Source organism: Rhinatrema bivittatum, chromosome 5 (assembly GCF_901001135.1).
Source record: "Rhinatrema bivittatum chromosome 5, aRhiBiv1.1, whole genome shotgun sequence".
Classification (NCBI taxonomy): domain Eukaryota; kingdom Metazoa; phylum Chordata; class Amphibia; order Gymnophiona; family Rhinatrematidae; genus Rhinatrema; species Rhinatrema bivittatum.
Window position 1 is genome coordinate 25,909,578 of NC_042619.1, and position 19,864 is coordinate 25,929,441.

Below are 19,864 nucleotides of genomic sequence, written 5' to 3' on the forward strand. Positions count from 1 at the left end.
TCATCCATTCATTCATTCAACAGGAGAAATATCCTCCAACCTGACGACTGTTTATTCCACGCCACGCTACGGCCCAAGAGCAGAGGCCGGTTGGATGCACTCTGTGTGCGGTGTTGTGTCTAAAGTTTTGGGCAAAGCCTCCACGGTTAGCACACAGGCACGATAATGGCTTCAGCGCACATCTGCTCGCCGCATGTGCAGCACGGACTGGGAACAAATCATTGCACATGTCACGTCTGATGCTCCGCTTAGAAACTAAGAAAGAAGGAACCATTTAAAAAAAAAAAAAAAAGGCCTTTTTGTGTGTCTGTGCTTCAACGCCAGTCTGTTCATGTGCTCTTGCATCAGTTTCCACCAAGGATATAAATATCGTCTAAAAGGTTAACTGCAGCCTGGGCAGGGCTAAAGTCTGTGGACCCAGAGCAGAGGTTTTTTTTTTTGGAAGCGGACCCGTGCGAGTGAAGCCCGCTTTAAAAAAAAACTCCGGGTGGCGTGGAGACGCGCATGGGAGTAGGTGCGGGTGGGTCTTTCCGCCCACACGTACGTTCGAAAACCGAGAACGCGGGTGCAAATGCTTTCCCCCCCCCCCCCCCCCCCAACGCTGCCCACGAAACGCGTACAGCAAGTGGCGGGAAACAAAAGCGCAAAACGGTGTTTCGCGCAGACTTTTCCCTACACAAACCCACCCTCAAGTCGATTTTCAGAAGGCGTTTTACGGGGTTTATGAAAATTACCCCCCCCCATAATGTTAAGGTGAAGGCAGCCGCATCAGCTCCACGCTCCCACCCTGCCATGCAGCACCGGGCATATTTGCACCCTGGGCTGGTCAATAGTGGCCAACGTGGGGGGTGGGCATAGGAGCTGTGCAGCCAACCTGGAGGAAGCACCTGAAGTGAGCCGAGGCCCAACTCGCTGTGTCCTGTGCCGGCAACTATTATTAAACAATCAACCGGGGTAAGCAGGAAGACTTTACTTACCAGTTAGCTGTTTTAATATTTTACGTGCACTAGTTTCCACACGGCTCCTGCAAATCATCAGACCTATTCAATCTCACTTTGTCACCCTAACCGTCATTCTCACACACAAAGCTGTCTAAGAACTGGATTAAATCACTTTGGTATTCGGTTTTGGTTCGTTAAGCTGGTTTCGTTCCCCATTCCTTTCGTACTGGGGAAACCAGGGCCGGCTGTAGACACAGGAAACATAGACCCCCGTGCCTCAAATAAACAAAAATGTGTTTTGTACTTTGGCCCCTGTTTCTGAAATACCCCCTGCAAGTCCCCTCTTCTTCTGCTGCTTGTGCCATTTTCATAATTTAATGTAAGAGTGAGATGTTTGCATGGCGTTCACGGGAAGTAAATCCATAATGGAAAATGTGACTAAGCAGGAAGATCAATTTTAAACACTCTTAGCTCCACAAGAATAAAATAAAAACACAGCCCAAAAGAAAAGTAGATATTAGTGAGCTTGATTAACTGCCAACTGAATTAATTATTTCCTATTACTGCGGTTTCCATACTGGCATTCGTTTCCAAATTCCTTTCACACTTATTTAATCCTGTACTACGTACTTCTGAAGCGAAGTAATAAATCCAGTCCTTAAACCCAGCTCCTTGGGAAAGGTTTACCAACTGCAGAGCTACAGCAGAAACCACCTCCCGCTTGCTTCCGGTGGCAGAGGATTTTCAGCGGGTCCTGTCTTCCCATCGTACCAGCCATGAAAAAGAGCAAAATGGCGGCGCAGAGAGAATTTTTAAACTGAAAAAAAAAAAAAAATTTAAAAAAATGGCGGCAACTTTCAAACAGGCACGCAGGCGCCCACACGCACGTGCACTTCGGCATGCACCCCGATACGTGGCCATTTTATAACGCACGCACACACTTTACGCACAGCCGCGCAAAGTCGGGTTCGAGCCGCACAAGTGGGGGAATTTTATAACAGTCCACACCGAAACCAGTTTCAGCATTTCATCCACCAGTTTGTCTAGTTTATCGCGGTCTTACCCCCCCCCCCCTCCTGGTTCATTAGCCTGCACACACACACACACCCCCAAGTAAACCCAGACCCCCTCAAACAGCTCAGAGATACCTGGAAACTGTTTTATTTAGACTTATACCTCCTTAATAGCAGAAGTTAAATTTTGCGGCACCAGACCTAGGTACGTGCCCGAGCGTGCACCTACTTACGCGCGGATCTCTCGGCCCTCTCCCGGAATGCCCACGCCCACAGCACGCGCCCCTTGTTTGCTCAAAGTGAGATATTAGCGCATCGGAACTTTGCGCGCGCCTGGGCGCCTTTTAAAAAAATCGGGTGCACACGCACGCGTGCTACAGGCGTGCTCATCCCATAGTTTTAGCACGCGCACGCCTTTTAAAATTCACCTTTTAAGTTTTTCACAAAAGAAAATTCATTAGAGCCGGCTTAAATGCAGGCGGCGGGACAATTCTCAGTGTCCGTAGCTCCTAACGTCGCCCGTCTGAGGGAAGCCATGTGATAGCCTCCCAGGGGTGTTGGCAGGGAAGTGGCAGAGCAGGGCTGTCATCATGTGCGTGGTTTACCTTCCCACGCCGGTCTGTTAATTGTTTTATGTGGTATTCTTGCGTAATGTATGTTTTAATCTGGACCCCTGTCTTGAACCGTGAAATTGAGCGGGTAATAAATCGTTTAAATAAAGAAATACAAAACTAAAACTCACTGGCACCAGGAGGAGGAGGAGGATCGGACGAGAGGAGGCCCTTGACATATGGAGGGTTCTAGAAGCAGACACGATTAGTGAATCCACGATTAGTGAAAGACAGCACATCCCTACTGAGTAATGATTAGCAGGAGCGCCAGAAGGGTCAGGCTGATCCAGTCTTGGCTTTTGGCTGCTTTGCATCCCTGGACTCCTAGTCCTGCTTTTGTCAGGGGAAGCTGAGCTAGTTTAGAAATCCGCAGATGAAACAGGGGTAAAATCAGAACTAGTTTGCGTGGTTTGAGAGAAAGACAGCGACCAGGCGTGAGCGAGCTTTTGTTCAAACCCTGGAAGCCACTGCCTATGAAATACAGAAAAGTTACTCTCAAGCCGTTTCTGCTTTTAAAACCAAAGACGGGTATTCTGTGGCATCTGGAGGGAGATGTGGGTAACTGGCCTGGGCTTCTTCCTCTGATGTCAAAGGTCGGTAATTAGTTGCTAGTTAATCTGGGCTGGGGTGCAGTTTCGCATGCTTCCCTTTGGTGCTAAACTTTTTCTGCAGAAACCCTGCAGCAGTCTTAAAATATAATCCATTAAACTCCCTATCGCAAGGTTAATATTTCAGTTCCCCCCCCAAGACTCACACATCCCCACATACAATGGACTCTTCCTTTCCTAATGCTGGCATTATTTATCTTTTAAATCGAAAACCGATAATGTTCTTTCCAGGAAGAAGTGAAACTGCCTCTTTAAAGATGAGTTATAGAGTGGTTTCTTACAAAAGACCCCCAAAACTTGAACACAAACCATCTTTTCTCCGCTTGGTTTCAATACCGACACTCGTAAATCCAGCAAGCTGTTCCGTGTTTCGTCTGGAGGTCGTAATTCACGTATTTATCTAAAAAAAAAAAAGCAGAAACAGAGCGAGCAGGGCAGAAGAGGGATGGCGAAGGATAGCCAGGCTGAGACAAAAAGCAAAACCTGGGCCGCGTTCTGAGACCGTGAGGCCCTTTTATGGCCGGGACCCTGTCTGCTTAGCTTGGGTGGAGACGAGGGTCCTCTGGTTCGTATCCACAAAGCAGAGCGAAAGCCCTTTATCTTGATCTCCCTGTACAGCAATCCCTGAGCGCGCCGGCGTTAAAAGGGAAGCAATAACACACGACAGGATGCGCATTCAAGGGCTTCCTTTGAGCGCCAGGAGCGTGCTGGCCGCATATTTTCCAGCACCTGGGAAATACATCAGGGCTCCTCTAATGCACGTGGCTTGCTGGAGTGTTGTTATTGCACTTACAGAGCGTCCCGGGACCGGAGAGACGCTGCACACATTCTTTTAAACTTAATTTAAGGGAAAAAAAAAAAAAAAAGTTAGCTGTTATTCTTTAGTTTTCTATTGTGGGTGAATGGACCCTGGCTGTATCTGCAGGAATGGGAAACCTATTGTGATACCATCAAGCTTGGCCCAGAAGGACTGGCCTGGGGGCTCAGAGCACCTTTTTTTTTTTCTAGGCAACCAAAAACGTGTGCTCCTTCTGAAAGGTAAGCATGGACTTTCCGGTGGCTAAAATCCATTTGCTGAGATAGGGATGACCTGGGTAACGTTAACTCTAACGAGTCTCTGATCACCTTCCCCTCCGCCTCTGAGGAAGCCATGGTGGGCTATCAAGTAACCAAAAATCAATTTATGGTGCCTAACGGAAAAGCGCATAGGCTAAATATGAACTGATCTTGCAAACCTGCATTTTAATTAAAAAAACAAAAACATTTTTTTAAAAGCAGTCATGCATTTGTATTCAGAGGGAATGCCCAGCAAATTAATATCCGTCATTGTAAATTGTTCCCACATCGTCGCACTTCCGTGAAATTGTTTTTATTTCTAGAAATAAAAGACGTGCCGTGCACATCCCTGAAAAATATAGTGGGCTGTATGTCTACGATATGGATCAATAGTCTGATAGAGTAATAGAAATGTACAAGGTATGGACACAGGCAAAGGAAGAGAGCAGTGGAATAACGATCACCTCGCCGGCTCAGTGCAGACTGAAAATGTTTTTGCTCCTATCCTCAGAGCGATGCCCACCCTCCGTGGTAGTAGTAAGTAGCGTTTCCCAACCCCCTCTCCCGGAGGCACCACCTCACCAGTCGGGGTTTGCCAGGATATCCCTAACGAATACGCACGAGATCTGGTTTGCCTACACTGGAGGCCCGGGGGGTGCGCAGGATCTAGCTCATGCGTATTCACTTGTGGCGATCCTGAAAACCCCGACTGGATGTAGGGGGGCCTGCAGGAGAGGGATGGGAAACACTGGGATACGTTGAGGGGAGAGGAAGACGAATAGACAAAACTTTATCCTCAAATTAAGCCCGATGACGCAACCTCTGGACAACCCAGCCGATCTCAGACGGAGCCGACACAGAGCAGTGCGCTTCCTTCACTGGGCCAAAAAAAGCATTTCTTTCTTTCTTTCCCCCCCCCCCCCCGAAAAACTAACGAGGTGAGAACATTTTAACGCCACTAGAAATCCTCTGTTTATAGAGAGTTTCCATGAAGCGGGCTAGGGGGTAGGGGTTAGGCATGGCTCGCTGTATACAAGGTGCTCCCTGTACCGGAGGAGATGAGCAGGTGCGCTGTGTTTACAGGTCAGGCCATGGTAAAAAAACCTGTCCTGCGCCCGGCTTTGGGGGTCACCAGCCCAATGGGCCAGAGAAAAAACCCTGCTTAAGATGCAGACACAGATTAGCACGAAATGTTTAGTCTCTGGGATACTGCATTCAAGCCTGTGTGGAAAGTATTTTCTTTTCCGTCTCCCCCCATTTAGCACAGATGGGTACAAATAAACACTATTTTATTATCCATGCACTCTGGGGGCAGGTGGGGACAGCAAGAGCGTTTGTTGGGGGAGGGGGGAGTGGGAGGGAAGAGCAAGAGGTGCAGGAGGAGGGAGGAGGGAGAGCAAGATTGGGAAGAGGGAGAGGAGAAGAGCAAGAGTTAGGGAGAGTAAGGTGGAGAGAATGGGTAAAGCAAGAGGGGGAGAGCGAGCAGTGAGCGAGAAAGGGGCTCACAGTGAGTGAAAGGGAGAAGTTTGGGACTCGAGATAGAGAGGGGGGGAAGTGGGTTAGAAGGACGGTGATGGAAAGGGAAAGAGGACCCTGATAGCAGAGATGGATGAGGGGGAAGGAGATGAAGGATCCAGGGCGGTAATGGAGGAGGAAAGGGGATACGGAATGGAAGAGACAGTGAAAGGACAACAGGCCGGCAGAGCAGGAAAAGGAGAGAAGAACGCAGAAGAGAAAGGAAGAAAAGAAGCAGGAGAAGGGAATGGAAAAAGAAGGAAGAGAAAGCGTTCAAACAGCCATGGCTGGAGGAAAGAGACAGAGAGAATCGCTCTCCCTGGGGCATCTGTGCGGGTAACTTTTTTTGTTTTACCCGTAGTGTGAAGCACCACAGCCAGGGACGGGGTTTGCTCACTTTTGACATTTTCAAGCGATCATGTGTATTCTTTCTTTCTCTCTCTCTCTCGGAAGCGCCGGCCGCGCAGGTTAAGCCGCTGTGAATGAATGGCTGGGGGTAGTTTTGGTGTAAAGCCCGCGGGAACTTGACTTTGAATCGGCGCGGCCCGTTCCAAAATGAAACACACACACACACCCCCAAAAGAGGGCAATTTCCAGAGCCGTTTCTGCGAATAAAAACAAGACTTAGAAAGGGGGGGGTCTTTGAAGTTTCCCGTCCTTCGGGGCGGGGTAATTTAACGCGCGCTGGCCAACAACGCAGCTCATTTTACCCACGGTGGCAGTGAGTTAGGGAGGGGCCTGGCTAAGAACGCACTCTTACTTCTTTGAATTTTCAAAAGTTACCCACAACAGTTGTAGGTGGAAAAACATACATTTCCCCCCAAAAAAAGGAGGTGCACATTTGCACGGGGGGCTTCCTTTTTCTCTTGGGTAAATTTCCCTTTGAAAAACTGGTGAAAAGTCCGTGGGTGAATTTCAATATTAAAAAAAAATGAAAAAAAAAAAACCGAACCATCTTCTGCGGTCTGAGATATTTTAATTGTATGAAAGAGAATATTAATTAAGAAGAAAGGAGCCTGCGCAGCCTCCACCCCTGCCTCGCTCACCTCGGGCGAGGCAGGACTCGTAACTGCCGCCCGGGATGCGGAAAGGCTTCGCTGGATGTCTGGAATCAGCTGCCAGCAGCCAGGGCAGAAACCAGAGGACTGTGACAGACAGACAGACAGAGAGAGAGAGGAGAGAGAGAGAAAAAGAGAGAGAGGGAGGAAGAGAGTGAGGAGAGGAAGAGAGTGAGGAAGAGGAGAGGAGAGGAGGAGAAGTGAGGAGGGAAGGAGAAGGAGAAGAGAAAGAGGGAGAGAGAGAGAAAGAGAGAGAGAAAGAGAGAGAGGAAGAGAGGGAGGAGAGGAAGAGAAGAAAGAGAGAAGAAAGAGAGGTGAGAGAGGAGAGAGAGAGAGGAGAGAGAGAACGCCGTCAGGGAACAGGCTGAGGACCCTTGGAAGCAGAGGTGAGGGAGGAGGTGAGAAGCAAGGCATAGCCTAGTTAGTGGGTAGCAGCAGCGAGCTGTAAATCAGGGAAGCCCGCGCCTCAATCCCCGCCGACGCTCCTTGTTGACCTTGGACAAGCCACCTCACCCTCCGCTGCCTCTGCTGCGAATCAGAAAGATTTACCTGCCCAAAACTGGGTTTTCCTTGCCTAAGGTGGCTTTCTGAATGCCGTTCCGGTCCGTGCTATTGAGCCGTCAATAGGTTTCAGGCGTTGAGGATAAATCCTTGTGAAAGTTAAGACCTCCCACACATTTACTCCACATTACCGGCAGCCCCCGTGTGCTAAGACACAAAACGGCGGAGCACCACGAATCGTGTCCAAAACTAATTCGCCATGGCGGATTCAAAGGGACAGACAGAAGTGCCCTAACGGTGCTCTGCTCAAAGCCCACTCGCGAGGTAGGAACAGGCAGTCACGCGGAAGTCCTCATATACTAAATAAAAGACGCCGGTTACTAATTAAGGTGGCCCTGGCGCGCAGCGAAGCCGGGAGATACGCGCAGAAGTCAGGCCGGCGCGCACTGCGTGGGTTTTAAAAAGGCGCCCGCACGCGCGCACAAAAACTTTTTCCAAAAAAAAAAAAAAAAGAAGCAGGGTGCATTTGCGTGCACACACGCGCCTCCATATAAAATTGTGCGCGCACGGATGCTATAATATGGCCGCGTCCTCTGACGCGAGCCGGCATACGCGCCCATGTGACTTTTTCAAAGTTACCGTCACAGAACCCAGTTTTAATGCAGGTAAGCGACTGCTCTAGAACTGACCCGGGCTCGCTGTGTGTCGGGGGGGTGCGCGGGTTCCGTGTACAGAAGAGCGGGGCTCCCAGGGGTGGGGGGAAACGGGGGGCAGGGGAGCAGAACTGCCTTTTGAAGCCTGCTTTGGCAGATCCTCGGGTGACCGGCTGAGAACGCGCCCGCATTCGCTCTCATAAAAAGGTCACACCTCTTCTTTCGAAGGGCGTAAACCACGTGGGTTAAACTTATGCGCAACTCTTTTTTTTTTTTTTTTTTTAATCAAAAATAGTATTTAAGATGTTTCTATAATCACTCACCCAAGCACAAATGGCCGCCCAAAGCGGAATACAAAACAGTAAATTAAAACCCATGGCACAAATCATGTAAGTGCTGACTCCGCCTCCGACTCCGCCTCCCCTCCGTGCACATAATGGTACAAATGGAGGCGGGTTATGCACACTGAGCCCGGGTCAATTTTGGAATAGCTCTTTATGCACACAAAGCCAAGTTTTATGCACGTAAATGGCTTTAAATATTACACACAAACACCCCAGCAGACTACCCCTATGCGAACTGTCTGAAAAATTACCCTATTAAACAAAATCTCAAGTGTAGTATGCGGTCAGTAGGACCCCCGCACATCACCTTGCTCAATGTGTGTGTATTTTATTTTAGATTCTCGTTTTAAACACCAAAAGATAAGATTTATCAACTTAATTCAGTTTACAGCTGATAAAGATAGAAATGGACATGTTTTATCACACCCAACAATTAGCGTTTATTATGAAACCAGGTTACCGCACCCTGATGGCACCTGTTTAAGTTGATATAATTTAAAAACATTTAGCAACGTTCATTTATGGGCCCTACTGTAAACCGTTGTGCCGGCACCTGCTTAACCACGGTATAGAAAAGACTTGAAATAAATAAATAAATATGATAATACGGACAGCCGGTAAAATAAAGTAATGCATTCTCATACTTAGAAAAAAAAATAAAGAATCCAGTCACCTTATAAATATATTTTAAGAGGACAATTTTCAAAGGCATTTGCCTGGGTGAAATGGTGCTTTGTGCCGGGGAAACGGGGACTCCTCCGAGCACGAAAGCCCCAGTGCCCGCCTGCTTTCACAGGCAGAGAGCAGAGGGGCAGCGTGCGAGGGTTGCCCGATTAAAATGGCAATTTTCAGCGGCCTGAATGGCCAGTGATTCTGCTGGATAAAGCACCCTCACTGACAGCAGATGTGGGGGTCTCTGTGGGTGGACTTTTTTCTGAGCCAGCTGTTACAGGGCAAAGCAATACACTTCTGAGCGTAGTTTGAACGTTGCCCTTTGTAATGTTAATAAATACAGATTTTTTTTTTAATGCATAGTTTGTTTTTTTTTTAATTTCTTTCCACGTTTAATCAGGCACTTTTAACCAGGGTGCCTTTCAAGACATTGAGCCAGCGGCAGACATTCATAGGTCTGGAGGCTGAAATAATAAGCGAGGAGTTAGCCAAAACTGAGCTTGGAATAAATGAGCCTTTAATCTGGATTTCAATGCAATTCGTGCGGGGGAGTCCTGGGGTTTTGGAAGGAGCTGGGTCCATAGATGAGGTGCAAAGACAGAGAAGGCCGAAAAACAAAGAAGAAGCCTGCCTGACACGAGGTGCACGGAAGATTTTGATGAGCGGAGTAATGAGAGAGAGAGAGGGAGAGAGAGAGAGAAGAGGTTAGCGCGACAAGAGCAGGCCCGTGCAAGAGGATTAGGCAGTCCTAGGCACCTTCTGCCTCACCGCACCCCTCCCCCCCCCCGGTCATGCCCCCTAATGGTCAGCGCCTTAGGCCCAGGCCTAGTGGTTCCGCCAGCCCTGGACAGAAGAACCCAGGGTAACTTTTTCAACAAAACCAAGTGTAAGGGGACCCCAAAATCTGTCCCTTTAGTGGAAATGCAATTGTGGCCTCGATAGGTCTCCCTGCCAGCAGCGGAGTCAGAGGCCTCCGTCCAGAGTCGATTTTCTGTAGGCGTGTGTTACTGTAGTGGGCCACTCCTCCATTGGGAGGGGGAGGTCTGCCAGGTTAACAAAACTCCTGCGCCCATGTGACACGGGGGGGGGGGGGGGGGGGGAGTGGAGGGTCAGCGGGTGTCTCTCCTGGCGGAGGGACGCTTCCTGGGTCCTGTCCCTGCACAGTTAAGACAGCCTGAAGAAGTGGGCAACCTTGAGGGCCAGGGGTGGCCTGAAAGGAGAAAGACGTTCCAGGGCCCGGGAGGGGGGTGAAGCCCTGGGTTTCCAGAGAATCTAGAACGGAAGCGCGAGAAGAAACCGCATCTGACCGCTCCCAGTAAGAAGGGATCTCTTCAGGAGACAAGAGTTCCAGAGAGAAGCGACCTGCCAGGAAAGTCACCGGGAACGCTCACCCACTAAACCCAGCAGCCAGAGACTCCACTAAGGAGACAAGAGAGAGAGAGAGCGGGGAACTGGGAGGATCTACAGACCCAAAAGATACTGGGAGGATGCAGGGAGGAAGGGTGCCTTCCCCAAAGAGCTGACCTGTTTGGAGGGGAGGGGGAGGGTGCAGAGAAGTAGTGAAAGAGATTGAAACTAACGCAGGGAAGGAGGGGGGAGAAGCGCAGGAGCGAGCCGGCGCGGGAGCGAGCCAACGCGTGCTTGCTTCGCGGCTGGAGCGAGCAGTGCATTTCTCCGTTGCAGCTCTTTTGCCGCCTCTTGAGAGCTTTTATCGCTTCTTGCATTGCATTCTAATTAGGCCTTCCTAAATTTTTAGCAAATTCGATCACATTTTAAGACACGAAAATTTACATGACTTCAGACAAACCAAATGGCAGGGCTGTGGTCCCTACCCAAAAATCATTTTCACCATCCAATCGATCCCCTTGCTTGTTGTAGGTACGTTCAAAACTTGTGTTCCAGTAAATATCCAGTGAAATTAATTTGAACAAAACAGAAAATTTACAATACATGCCCAGAGCTACTTTCTAAATCTGGCAGTTACAATCCTTCATAGAGATGCTTGCCTGAATAAGAGTGTGCTCAAAAGGGCCTTAATGGTACTATCAAATTGGAGCAGTCAGGATGTCAAGTAAGCACCTTATAGAAGAGCAAAAGGTCCTGCCATTAGCAATGGTAACATGGAATAGACTTAGTTTTTGGGTACTTGCCAGGTTCCTATGACCTGGATTGGCCACTGTTGGAAGCAGGATGCTGGGCTTGATGGACCCTTGGTCTGACCCAGTATGGCATGTTCTTATGTTCTTATGAAACCTGCTTGTGTGTACGGTTGCATTTTGTTCTGTTCATCTGCCACCAGTTTGCGGTGAAGACTACTCGGAACGAACAGCTTTTGAAGGAAGAGCGATCTTTTGTGAGACTGGACGGGTGTGCAGAAGAGCCCCAGACAGAACAAAACTCTAAAGGGCCTTGAAAAAAAAAAGACACAGTCTTTCCCCCCTCCCCCGACTTCCTTCATGCAGGCATCCCGGGAGGTCATAGGACCCTCCCTGTGTGCCCCCCATACCCACGAACTGACCAGGACGGGGGCTACACAAGGATCTTGAACTGACAAGCTAATTAAAATCAAAAGACAAGGCACATTAACGAAAAGCCTGGCATGAGAACCGCAGGAAAGGTCGACAGAGAAGATGAGCTACAGGAGTTTGAAGAACCTGGGGCAGACCAGAGGGCAGAGTCAGAAAAGCCAGTCAGCGTCTGCGGTAGTCAAGCTTAGAGACAAAGAGCTTTGCAGGAGTGAGGAGCAACCTTGAAAGTTAGGGAAAGATGAGATGAAGGTTCTTCTGTTAACCATACTAGGCAGTTTCCTAAAATGCTGCAGTTTTAGGGGCAATCCCAGGGGTTTCTATGCTCTGTGACTCTACTACCAGTCAGTGCCTGAATCTCAGGCAACAGAGAAGCAGCTGCAGGGAGCAGGAAGGGAGGGATCAAGCCCCTAGCACAAAACAGATCAGGAGCCATTCTGCTCCCTAATCCAGCCTCTCCCCTCCTGTTCCCTCTCTCTCCTTGCTTCCTGGTAGACAGAGGAGAAGATAAGATGGAAGGGTGTGAGGCTAGAGCGGACGGAGCAAAGCAAAAAAGAGCCATTATCCAGCCTCTCCCCTCCTGTTCCCTCTCTCTCCTTGCTTCCTGGTAGACAGAGGAGAAGATAAGATGGAAGGGTGTGAGGCTAGAGTGGACAGAGCAAAGCAAAAAAGAGCCATTATCCAGCCTCTCCCCTCCTGTTCCCTCTCTCTCCTTGCTTCCTGGTAGACAGAGAACAAGATGGAAGGGTGTGAGGCTAGAGCGAACAGAGCAAAGCAAAAAAAAGAGCCACTCTGCTCCCTAATCCAACCGTCCCTCCTCTTTCCTCCTCCTTTCCTATCTGGAAGGAAACAGGTGAGGAGGGGATGAGGCCGGAAAGGACAAGAATTCAGTTTTTGCCTGCATATATTTATTTATAATTTGCGGTCTTTTACTCTGTATTTCACGATGATTTTTTTTTTTGTGTGTTCTGCGTGTGACCAAGATGGAGGTACTCTGCTAATTAATCGGAGTTTCTGTGTATTCCAGCTTGCTCTGTTTTCCCAACAGGAAGTGTATTGCGAATAATTAATTTGGATTTTTAGCCCACCTTCCAATTAATACTCAAAGCGGCTTACAGCATTTTTAGAATTCAGGTACAATAAAAGTCTTTGCCCCAAACAGCTTGCAATCTAAGTAGGTGCCCGAGACAGAAAATAAAGCAACTTGCTCAAATAAACCACTTGGCCCCACTGTCAGGAGTAACAGTGGGGCAAGTGGTTTCCCTGCTTTTCAGCCCTCTGTCTCCCCCTGCTGGGAAGGATGTTCTCCAGCCCATGTAATACTTGCATTGCTGCCTTTCCATAGGTAGGAACTGTTGCTGTTTCAGTTCCAGGAGTTGGTGCTGTTTCAGTATGGGAGGTTTGCTACAGAGGTTTTTGTGATATCTTTCCTGCCCGATAATGCAAAGAGTTTGTGTCGCTGCTCCTGAGATGACAAAAGAGCCTGTTGCTTTCTTTCCCATACGGTGAGTTGTTTAAGAGGGAACATCCCAGTTCAGAGAGGCCAGCCGCTCATTACAGAGAGTGTATTCCTCCAGGACGGTGCGGATGGATTTATAAACTGCATCTATTTCCTGGGGAGGTTTGGCAGTCAGGTCACAGATAGCGCATTCAGCAGACACAAACACACATTTGTATTATTCTCAAAACCGTACAATTTGGTGCAAAAAAAAAAAGTCACAGCTACTTCCACCCGGGGGCTTTGCGTCCGTCCTCAACGGGGAACGATGAGTACCACTTTTCCTTCCAACCGTGCACGCTTCGAGGGCCTCCTAAAGGAGAATAAATCACTGCTGACTCGTGCAAATGGCTTTCGACAATTGTCCTCCTTATTTGCAGTTCTGTCCTGGGAGGGTTGGTGGAGGGGGTCATCAGGAATGTTGAGTTTGATTATCAAAATCTCAGAGGTAGGGGGCCTCTGGGGGGGGTGGGGAAAGGCTGACGGCAGGACAAGGATCAAATAGGGTACCTAATACCCTTGCACCGGCCCTGCTGCAAACTTAACACATACGTTATATAAAATCGCTAGACAAGTGAGAAATATGAGCAGAAAAGGATAAAACCGGGTCATAAATTATAGCCAGATTCCTCGCTGAGTTACAAAAATGAAGAGGAGGAGCGGAGACCATAGAAACAAATCCAAGAGCATTTGCTGGGAGAAAAAAAAAAATCACCTCACCCCCGATTTAGAGGCTCTGGATGATACTGAGGTGGCAGAAGATAAGGTATAGAAAATAGGAAATCCCTGAAAATCGAATATCCACTCTCTAACAGCCAATTCAAATGAGGGACCACAACAGTAAATTCCTTTAAAACAAAAAAAAAACCAAAAAGCACATTTCTGTTTCTTGATCTAACCCAGATGGCGTTCAGGCATTCAATTACAGAGCCAGAAAGTTTCCCTAATAAAGGTCTTAAATCTATCATCTCCCCTAGATAGATGCTTTACCTTCGGAAGACCAATAAAGTCAAGGGTTTTTCATGTTACCATCGTGAGGTCTAATCAAAAGGGGAATTTTCAGCAGCCTGCACATGGTCAAAGTCTGCGAGTACAAAGCACCCAGAGAATTCAGCTTCAATTTTCTTCAAAAAGTCACGGGGGTCCCCAGTCCAGAGCAGGTGCAGCTTTCTGCACGCACATTTGCGCACTTAGGGCCCGATTTTAAAAAGCATTTACCCGAATAAATGCACTTTGCCTGAATAAGTGGGCTTTTGAAAATTGCTACAATATATGCCACTGAATTGTCCACAGGATTTACTCACATAAGTGCACTTTGCTCGAGTAACTGGCTTTTGAAAATTGCTACAATATATGCCACTGAATTGTCCATAGGATTTACTCACATAAGTGCACTTTGCTCGAGTAACTGGCTTTTGAAAATTGCTACAAAATTACTCCCATACTGTACTTTCAAAAATTAAAAAAAAAAAAAAAAAGAAGTGCTTTCCCCACCCCCAACTTCACGCCCTGGAATGCCTACCTCCAGTGTGGGGGAAAAGGATGTGCGCAATCGAGCTACGCATCCCTGCACAATTCCCCACATAAATCTTTTTGAAAATGACCTGCTATATGTTCTTCCACTAGTTAACCAAAATCTATTCTACTTATTGTTGATACTGAAAAAATAAAGGTTTGCGAAACATTTAAGAAACATATAGGGGCAAATCTTTAAACTTACGCGAGGGCACAGATTTGTTCGCACAACCCAGCGCGAACAAATCTGCGCCCAATTGTGCAACCTGCGCGCGCCGAGCCGAGCAACCTGCGTTCCCTCTGAGGCCGCTCCGAAATTGAAGCAGCCTTGGAGGGAACTTTTTTTTTGGTCCACCCCACCTTTCCCTCCCTTCCCCTATCTAACCCACCCCCCAGCCCTAACTAAATCCACCCCCTACCTTATTTCGTGGAGTTACACCTGCCAATTTGCATGCGCCGCTGGCTCCCTGCCCCGGCACAGGCCGTTGTGCTGGAGCACTCGGCCCCGCCCCCTGGCCCGCCCCCAGCCAGCCCCTTATTCGAAGCCCCTGGACTTACGCACATCCCGGGGCTTGCACACGCCGCCGAGCCTATGCAAGATAGGCTCGGCGTGTGCAAGGGGAGGCTTTCGGGGGTTGCATGCGAATCTTATATGCGCAACCCTTTCAAAATCTACCCCATAATTTTGTTTTATTTATTTATTTAGGATTTTTATATACCGACCTTCTCAATACAAGTATCAAATCAGGTCGATTTCCATAGAACAAAACTGTCGTGGTTAAGGCGTTACAATAAACAGAGTTTCTGAACATAAGAACATAAATAAATATTACATAGACAACAATAACTCGTCAAAATTTTTGTTTGTTTTTTTTTTCATTTTTGGCTCATGTTTTATACTTTGGGGGATTGATGTTTAATTTAAATGTTTTGTAAAATAGCATGCACTGTTAACAAATAGTGTATGCTGTTTTTCAAGACAAATCAGAAGTTTTCCGAGGGATTGTACATTTGTTTTGGATAAAACGAACTGAAATGAAAATTGCCCATTTCGGTTTGGATCACCCATTTGTTTAAAACAAATGCAAGCCCAAGCCTCCATGCTGGGCTGAACTACTGCACCAGAACATTTCTTACTATCCAGTCCAGGCTGCAGAAGGCAGATGCTGTAATACAGTAGGCAGAGAGTGTCAACAGGCCAGCAGTATGTGGACACAGTGGGGTACACACTCCTGGTCCTCATAGCTGTTCCTCCTCCCTCTTCCTTTCTAAGGGAAGCCTGCATTGTGGGGAAGTGGAAACAGTTGTGAGGACCGGACGCACTAGCTCTCATTGTATCTCCATACTGCCAGCCTGCTGACTACCTCTGCCTGAAGTCCCAACTTCCATAGCTCAGACGACCGAATGCTAGGTGGTCCAACCCTATCTTAGTGTCTGCTGATGCACTGCCCCAAACACAATGATGCCCACCTTTCCACCAAGTGCGGTAGGTTTCTATTGTTTTCTTCTTAATTATGAACAGTAAATTTTTCTCCCTTTGCCAGCAGCATTCATACTCCCTGCTAAAGCAGTTTAGTAGCCTTGTCCTCTTGCAATAACTTCCTTATGTCCTCTAACCTTCATTTTGAGAATAACTAAGAATAAAGCACCCACACAAATTACCAAAATAACTTTCTAACCTTATAGAGATCTTCATCCTTTAGGTAAAGAAAAGAGCCAAGGCCTGATTATTCAACCAGACCTTCCTCTGAATTCCATCTTTAAAACAAGTCAATAAAGAAAACCATCTTTATCCATTGATCATCGGATCTGGTTTCATGATACCCACAGATGGATTTTCTTAATTATTGACTCTCTCCTCCATAACTCGAGGCTCCTTCCCTCCCATCTACACAATGGTTTCTCTCTTTTACCCAGTCTGCCTATTTCATCTAATGAACTCGTATCGCTACTATTCCTTCTACTACCCTAAATGACCATTCTATCCCCCCTTATACCTCTGATCTTACCTTATATTGCCCCTCCTATGTTGACTGTAAAACATTACAGTATTTTAATAGGATTTTAATTTTAAATCTGATTGTAATACACACACAGTTCATATATATATATATATATATTCTGTAATCTTCTGGGGAAGCATCAGAGTCTAGAATAGACTGGACAGCGACTGGGAAAGAGGGTAGAACAATATTTGGATGGGTCAATTTTTTATGCTTTCTCCTATTTGTTGCATAATTGGCTAGGTAGAAATGTGTTTATAAACAATGGTCTACCTTTTCCAAACTAGTCTCAAAGTGGATTACAATCAGATTTAAAATCCTAGTAAAATACTGTAACCTTTTACAGCCAACATAGGAAGGGCATATAAGGTAAGATTAGAGGTATAAGGAGGGGATAGAATGGTCATATATATACGCACACACACACACACAGCAGGTCAGGCCGAAAGAAAGCCAGAGGTCCATCGGAGAAGGCCAATCAGAACCCAGACGTTCAGAGAGTTCTAACGGCTCCTCCAACTGCAATAGATTGGTTTTTCTTTACCTGTCTTGCGTCCCGGGTGACCCCAGCTTTTCGTTCTTCAGGCAGTAATCGGGGGAGCTCTGGAGGTACACCAGTTCGGTCTCTTGGACTGGCCTGATGTCGATATCCTTTGGCACCAGCTGTTTGCGTGTGCCCATGGGCCGGTGGACCACTTTCGTGGCTGTTAAGTACTTGATTTTGAGGTCTAGTGCAATGTCTCGCAATTCTTGAAGACCCCTCCAGCACGTCTTAATAGAACAGGAACCAGAAACTCCATGACACTTACACTTCATTTCAAGAGAAGCCTTTAGGACCTAAAGAAAAACATCAAAGGTCACAAAAATGACGCAGGGGGCGCATGCAGATGTAATTCATTGTACTGTTTTATAATTATATTGAAATTAGGTTGCACATCTGCGACTTGCTAGTGCCTTAGCAATACTTCGGGGCTTTGAACCCCGTTTTGCTCTCTAGAGCTGTAACTAAACTGGAATCTGTCACCCCTTTAATGTCGCACCCATAACACAAGCACGTGCACTAGGGTTGCCTGCCTCCAGTCCTGGTTTTAAACCCACTGCCTCAGTGGGCTCGCCGTCTAGCTCTTCTCAGGGAAGGCAGTAGTGGGATAAAACCAGGATTGGATCATCCTGTCCTGAATATCTGGTGGCCATCTGGCAACCACAAATGTGGAAGAGCTTTCAAAGAGTCCTTTTAGCTGCCTTTCGTTTCTGGGCGGCAAGCCTAGTCTGGATCTTGGCCACCCACCGTTTTCTCCACATCTCTGAGTGCCATTTGTATGAGGGAGTTGCATTTTTATAGGATCGTGCTGCATCTTCAGACCTGATTTAGGAAGAGAAGCTTGACAAACGTAACAGAATAAATACTAAATGAATGAGTGAATAAAAAAAAATGGGATGACCATTGTCTCTAGCACCCAGAGCACAGAGCGATGAACTTGGATACTTGTTTGATTATCCTGACCACCATTCGCTGTGCAACTTTGGGTAAATTGTAGAACCATCTTGTCTTCAAACTCAGATTTTAAGCTCTGGGGGTGGGGCCAATAAGTAACTTAGTAGCTCGGGGCCTGAATTACTAAGATTCTATGGGGAAAAAAAAAACAGACTTAGTACATCAGACCCTAAAAGATTGGGGGCTATAAGGCCAGCAGATTATTGACGACGAAGGGGCCTGTTCACTAAGCTGTGCCAACATGTCTGTGTGCCGTAAAACAGTTTAGAAATAGCGCACGAAGTTTACAGGTTCTGCACATCATTTCCCGGCGTCTAAACCCTGTGCAACGCGGATGCACTAATGAGCTGCATTGCATGGAACTTTCTAGATTGCGGTACACACCCCTTTACCTCAGCTTAGTGTCCAGGCCCCCAAAAATATTGAATTCACAATGGCACCTAAAATGCTACACACTGAAGAATTAAATAACCAAGATTCAAAGGAATGGAAGATGTTGCAGTTCATAACTAGATCTTTCCCACACGCCGCTCCCCCCCCCCCCCAAGATGGCATGTTTGGGCAACTCTCGTTAACCCTATTTCAGCCCGAGGTGCAGGGTTCTTTGAAGTTATCCCTCCGCCACTCTCTGCTGATGGTGACGGTTGCCACAGCAGTGGTCTCCTCTTCCTTCCTCCCTTCCTTCCTGGGCCTTCGTGCGGTGCCTCTGCGTCAAACCCGAAGACCCTGCCAGACCCAACATCAGCTACACGACAACAGGCAATGCCCTGGCCTGAGCCACGGTGCATCCCCAAAGCCCAAAGGATGCGGCAATCAGAGCTTGCAAAAAACAGGTTGGACCACACGCCCCAGACCTCCAGAACCCTCTGCTCCTGCCGCCGCCCCTCCCCCTTCACCGGATTTCCACTCTAACACAATTCTCGGATTGTGGTGAGCCCGGAGTCCAAGCCTGGCAGGTGTGGTGGGGGGGGGAGGCACTAAAAGTGCCTAGGGGTGGCATCAGATTGATTTGCAGGCAGGTGTGCCATGGGAGCCTCGCGGAGTAACGTCCCACGTCCATGATGGTGGGAGGTTGGAACAGAAGGCGCGTTAGCGAATCAAGTGGGTTGTTTTTGGTTTTTTTTTTTGCTGGCAGAACAAATCTGCACCGTTCAAATACACCAGTACCAGTCTGAGCATGCCCTTTGTCTTTTCAGTTTAAAGAGGTTTTCGTTTGCTGCTGATACAGGGGAGATACAGTATTTGGCTTAAGCAGTCCCTCCAGATAAGGCTGAAATAATAATCGCACCCTCTTGTCCGTCCCAAGAACTTTTAGGAGGGATCTCTGCAGACCGCACCTTCTGTCTGGCAGGCAATCGTCTCTGCGATCACCAGAGTTTGACATCTTTATCCCGACCGGAGCTTTGCAAGGAATCTCCAGCTCTTGCTTTGCTGGGGCCGCTCACAAACACCAAGGAAAGTTTGCCAAGCGGTTTGCCGGTCTGGAGGGAATGCATCGCGCTGCGCTTCAAAGATTCGTCGGAGCAAAAATTCCCCAACACACACACACAAGCAAAATAATTTGCAAACCTTGATGCCACCGATAGGCAGAAAAAGAAAAAAAAAAAAAGCCAATTATTCTTTTTCCAATGAATAAAAACCCTAAGAGATGAGAGCATATGGACCATGGAAAACATTGCAACCCTTTGGTATGATTTGTTTTGGTTTTTTTGATGGATTAACCCCATTTTTGTAAATACAGTACTTGTGAGCATTAGGGCATTGACCCGTTACAGTACCACAAACCTACAGGCACTGAGCTCGCTTGGCAGAACTTCTGTTTCCTTCAGCGCTGCTCTCTACCCGACATTTGCTCA

At 47.6% G+C, this 19,864-nt stretch overlaps 1 protein-coding gene across 3 annotated transcripts in view; it reads right to left on the reverse strand.

Moving 5' to 3' along the window:
- Positions 1-19,864, reverse strand: part of LOC115091871 (protein Wnt-11) — a 104,295-nt gene that overhangs the window by 57,213 nt on the left and 27,218 nt on the right. For all 3 annotated transcript variants that reach the window (XM_029602153.1, XM_029602152.1, XM_029602154.1), the window contains one exon: positions 17,058-17,350. In XM_029602153.1, coding sequence (XP_029458013.1) covers positions 17,058-17,350 — 293 coding nt within the window. The remainder of the gene's footprint in view (positions 1-17,057; positions 17,351-19,864) is intronic.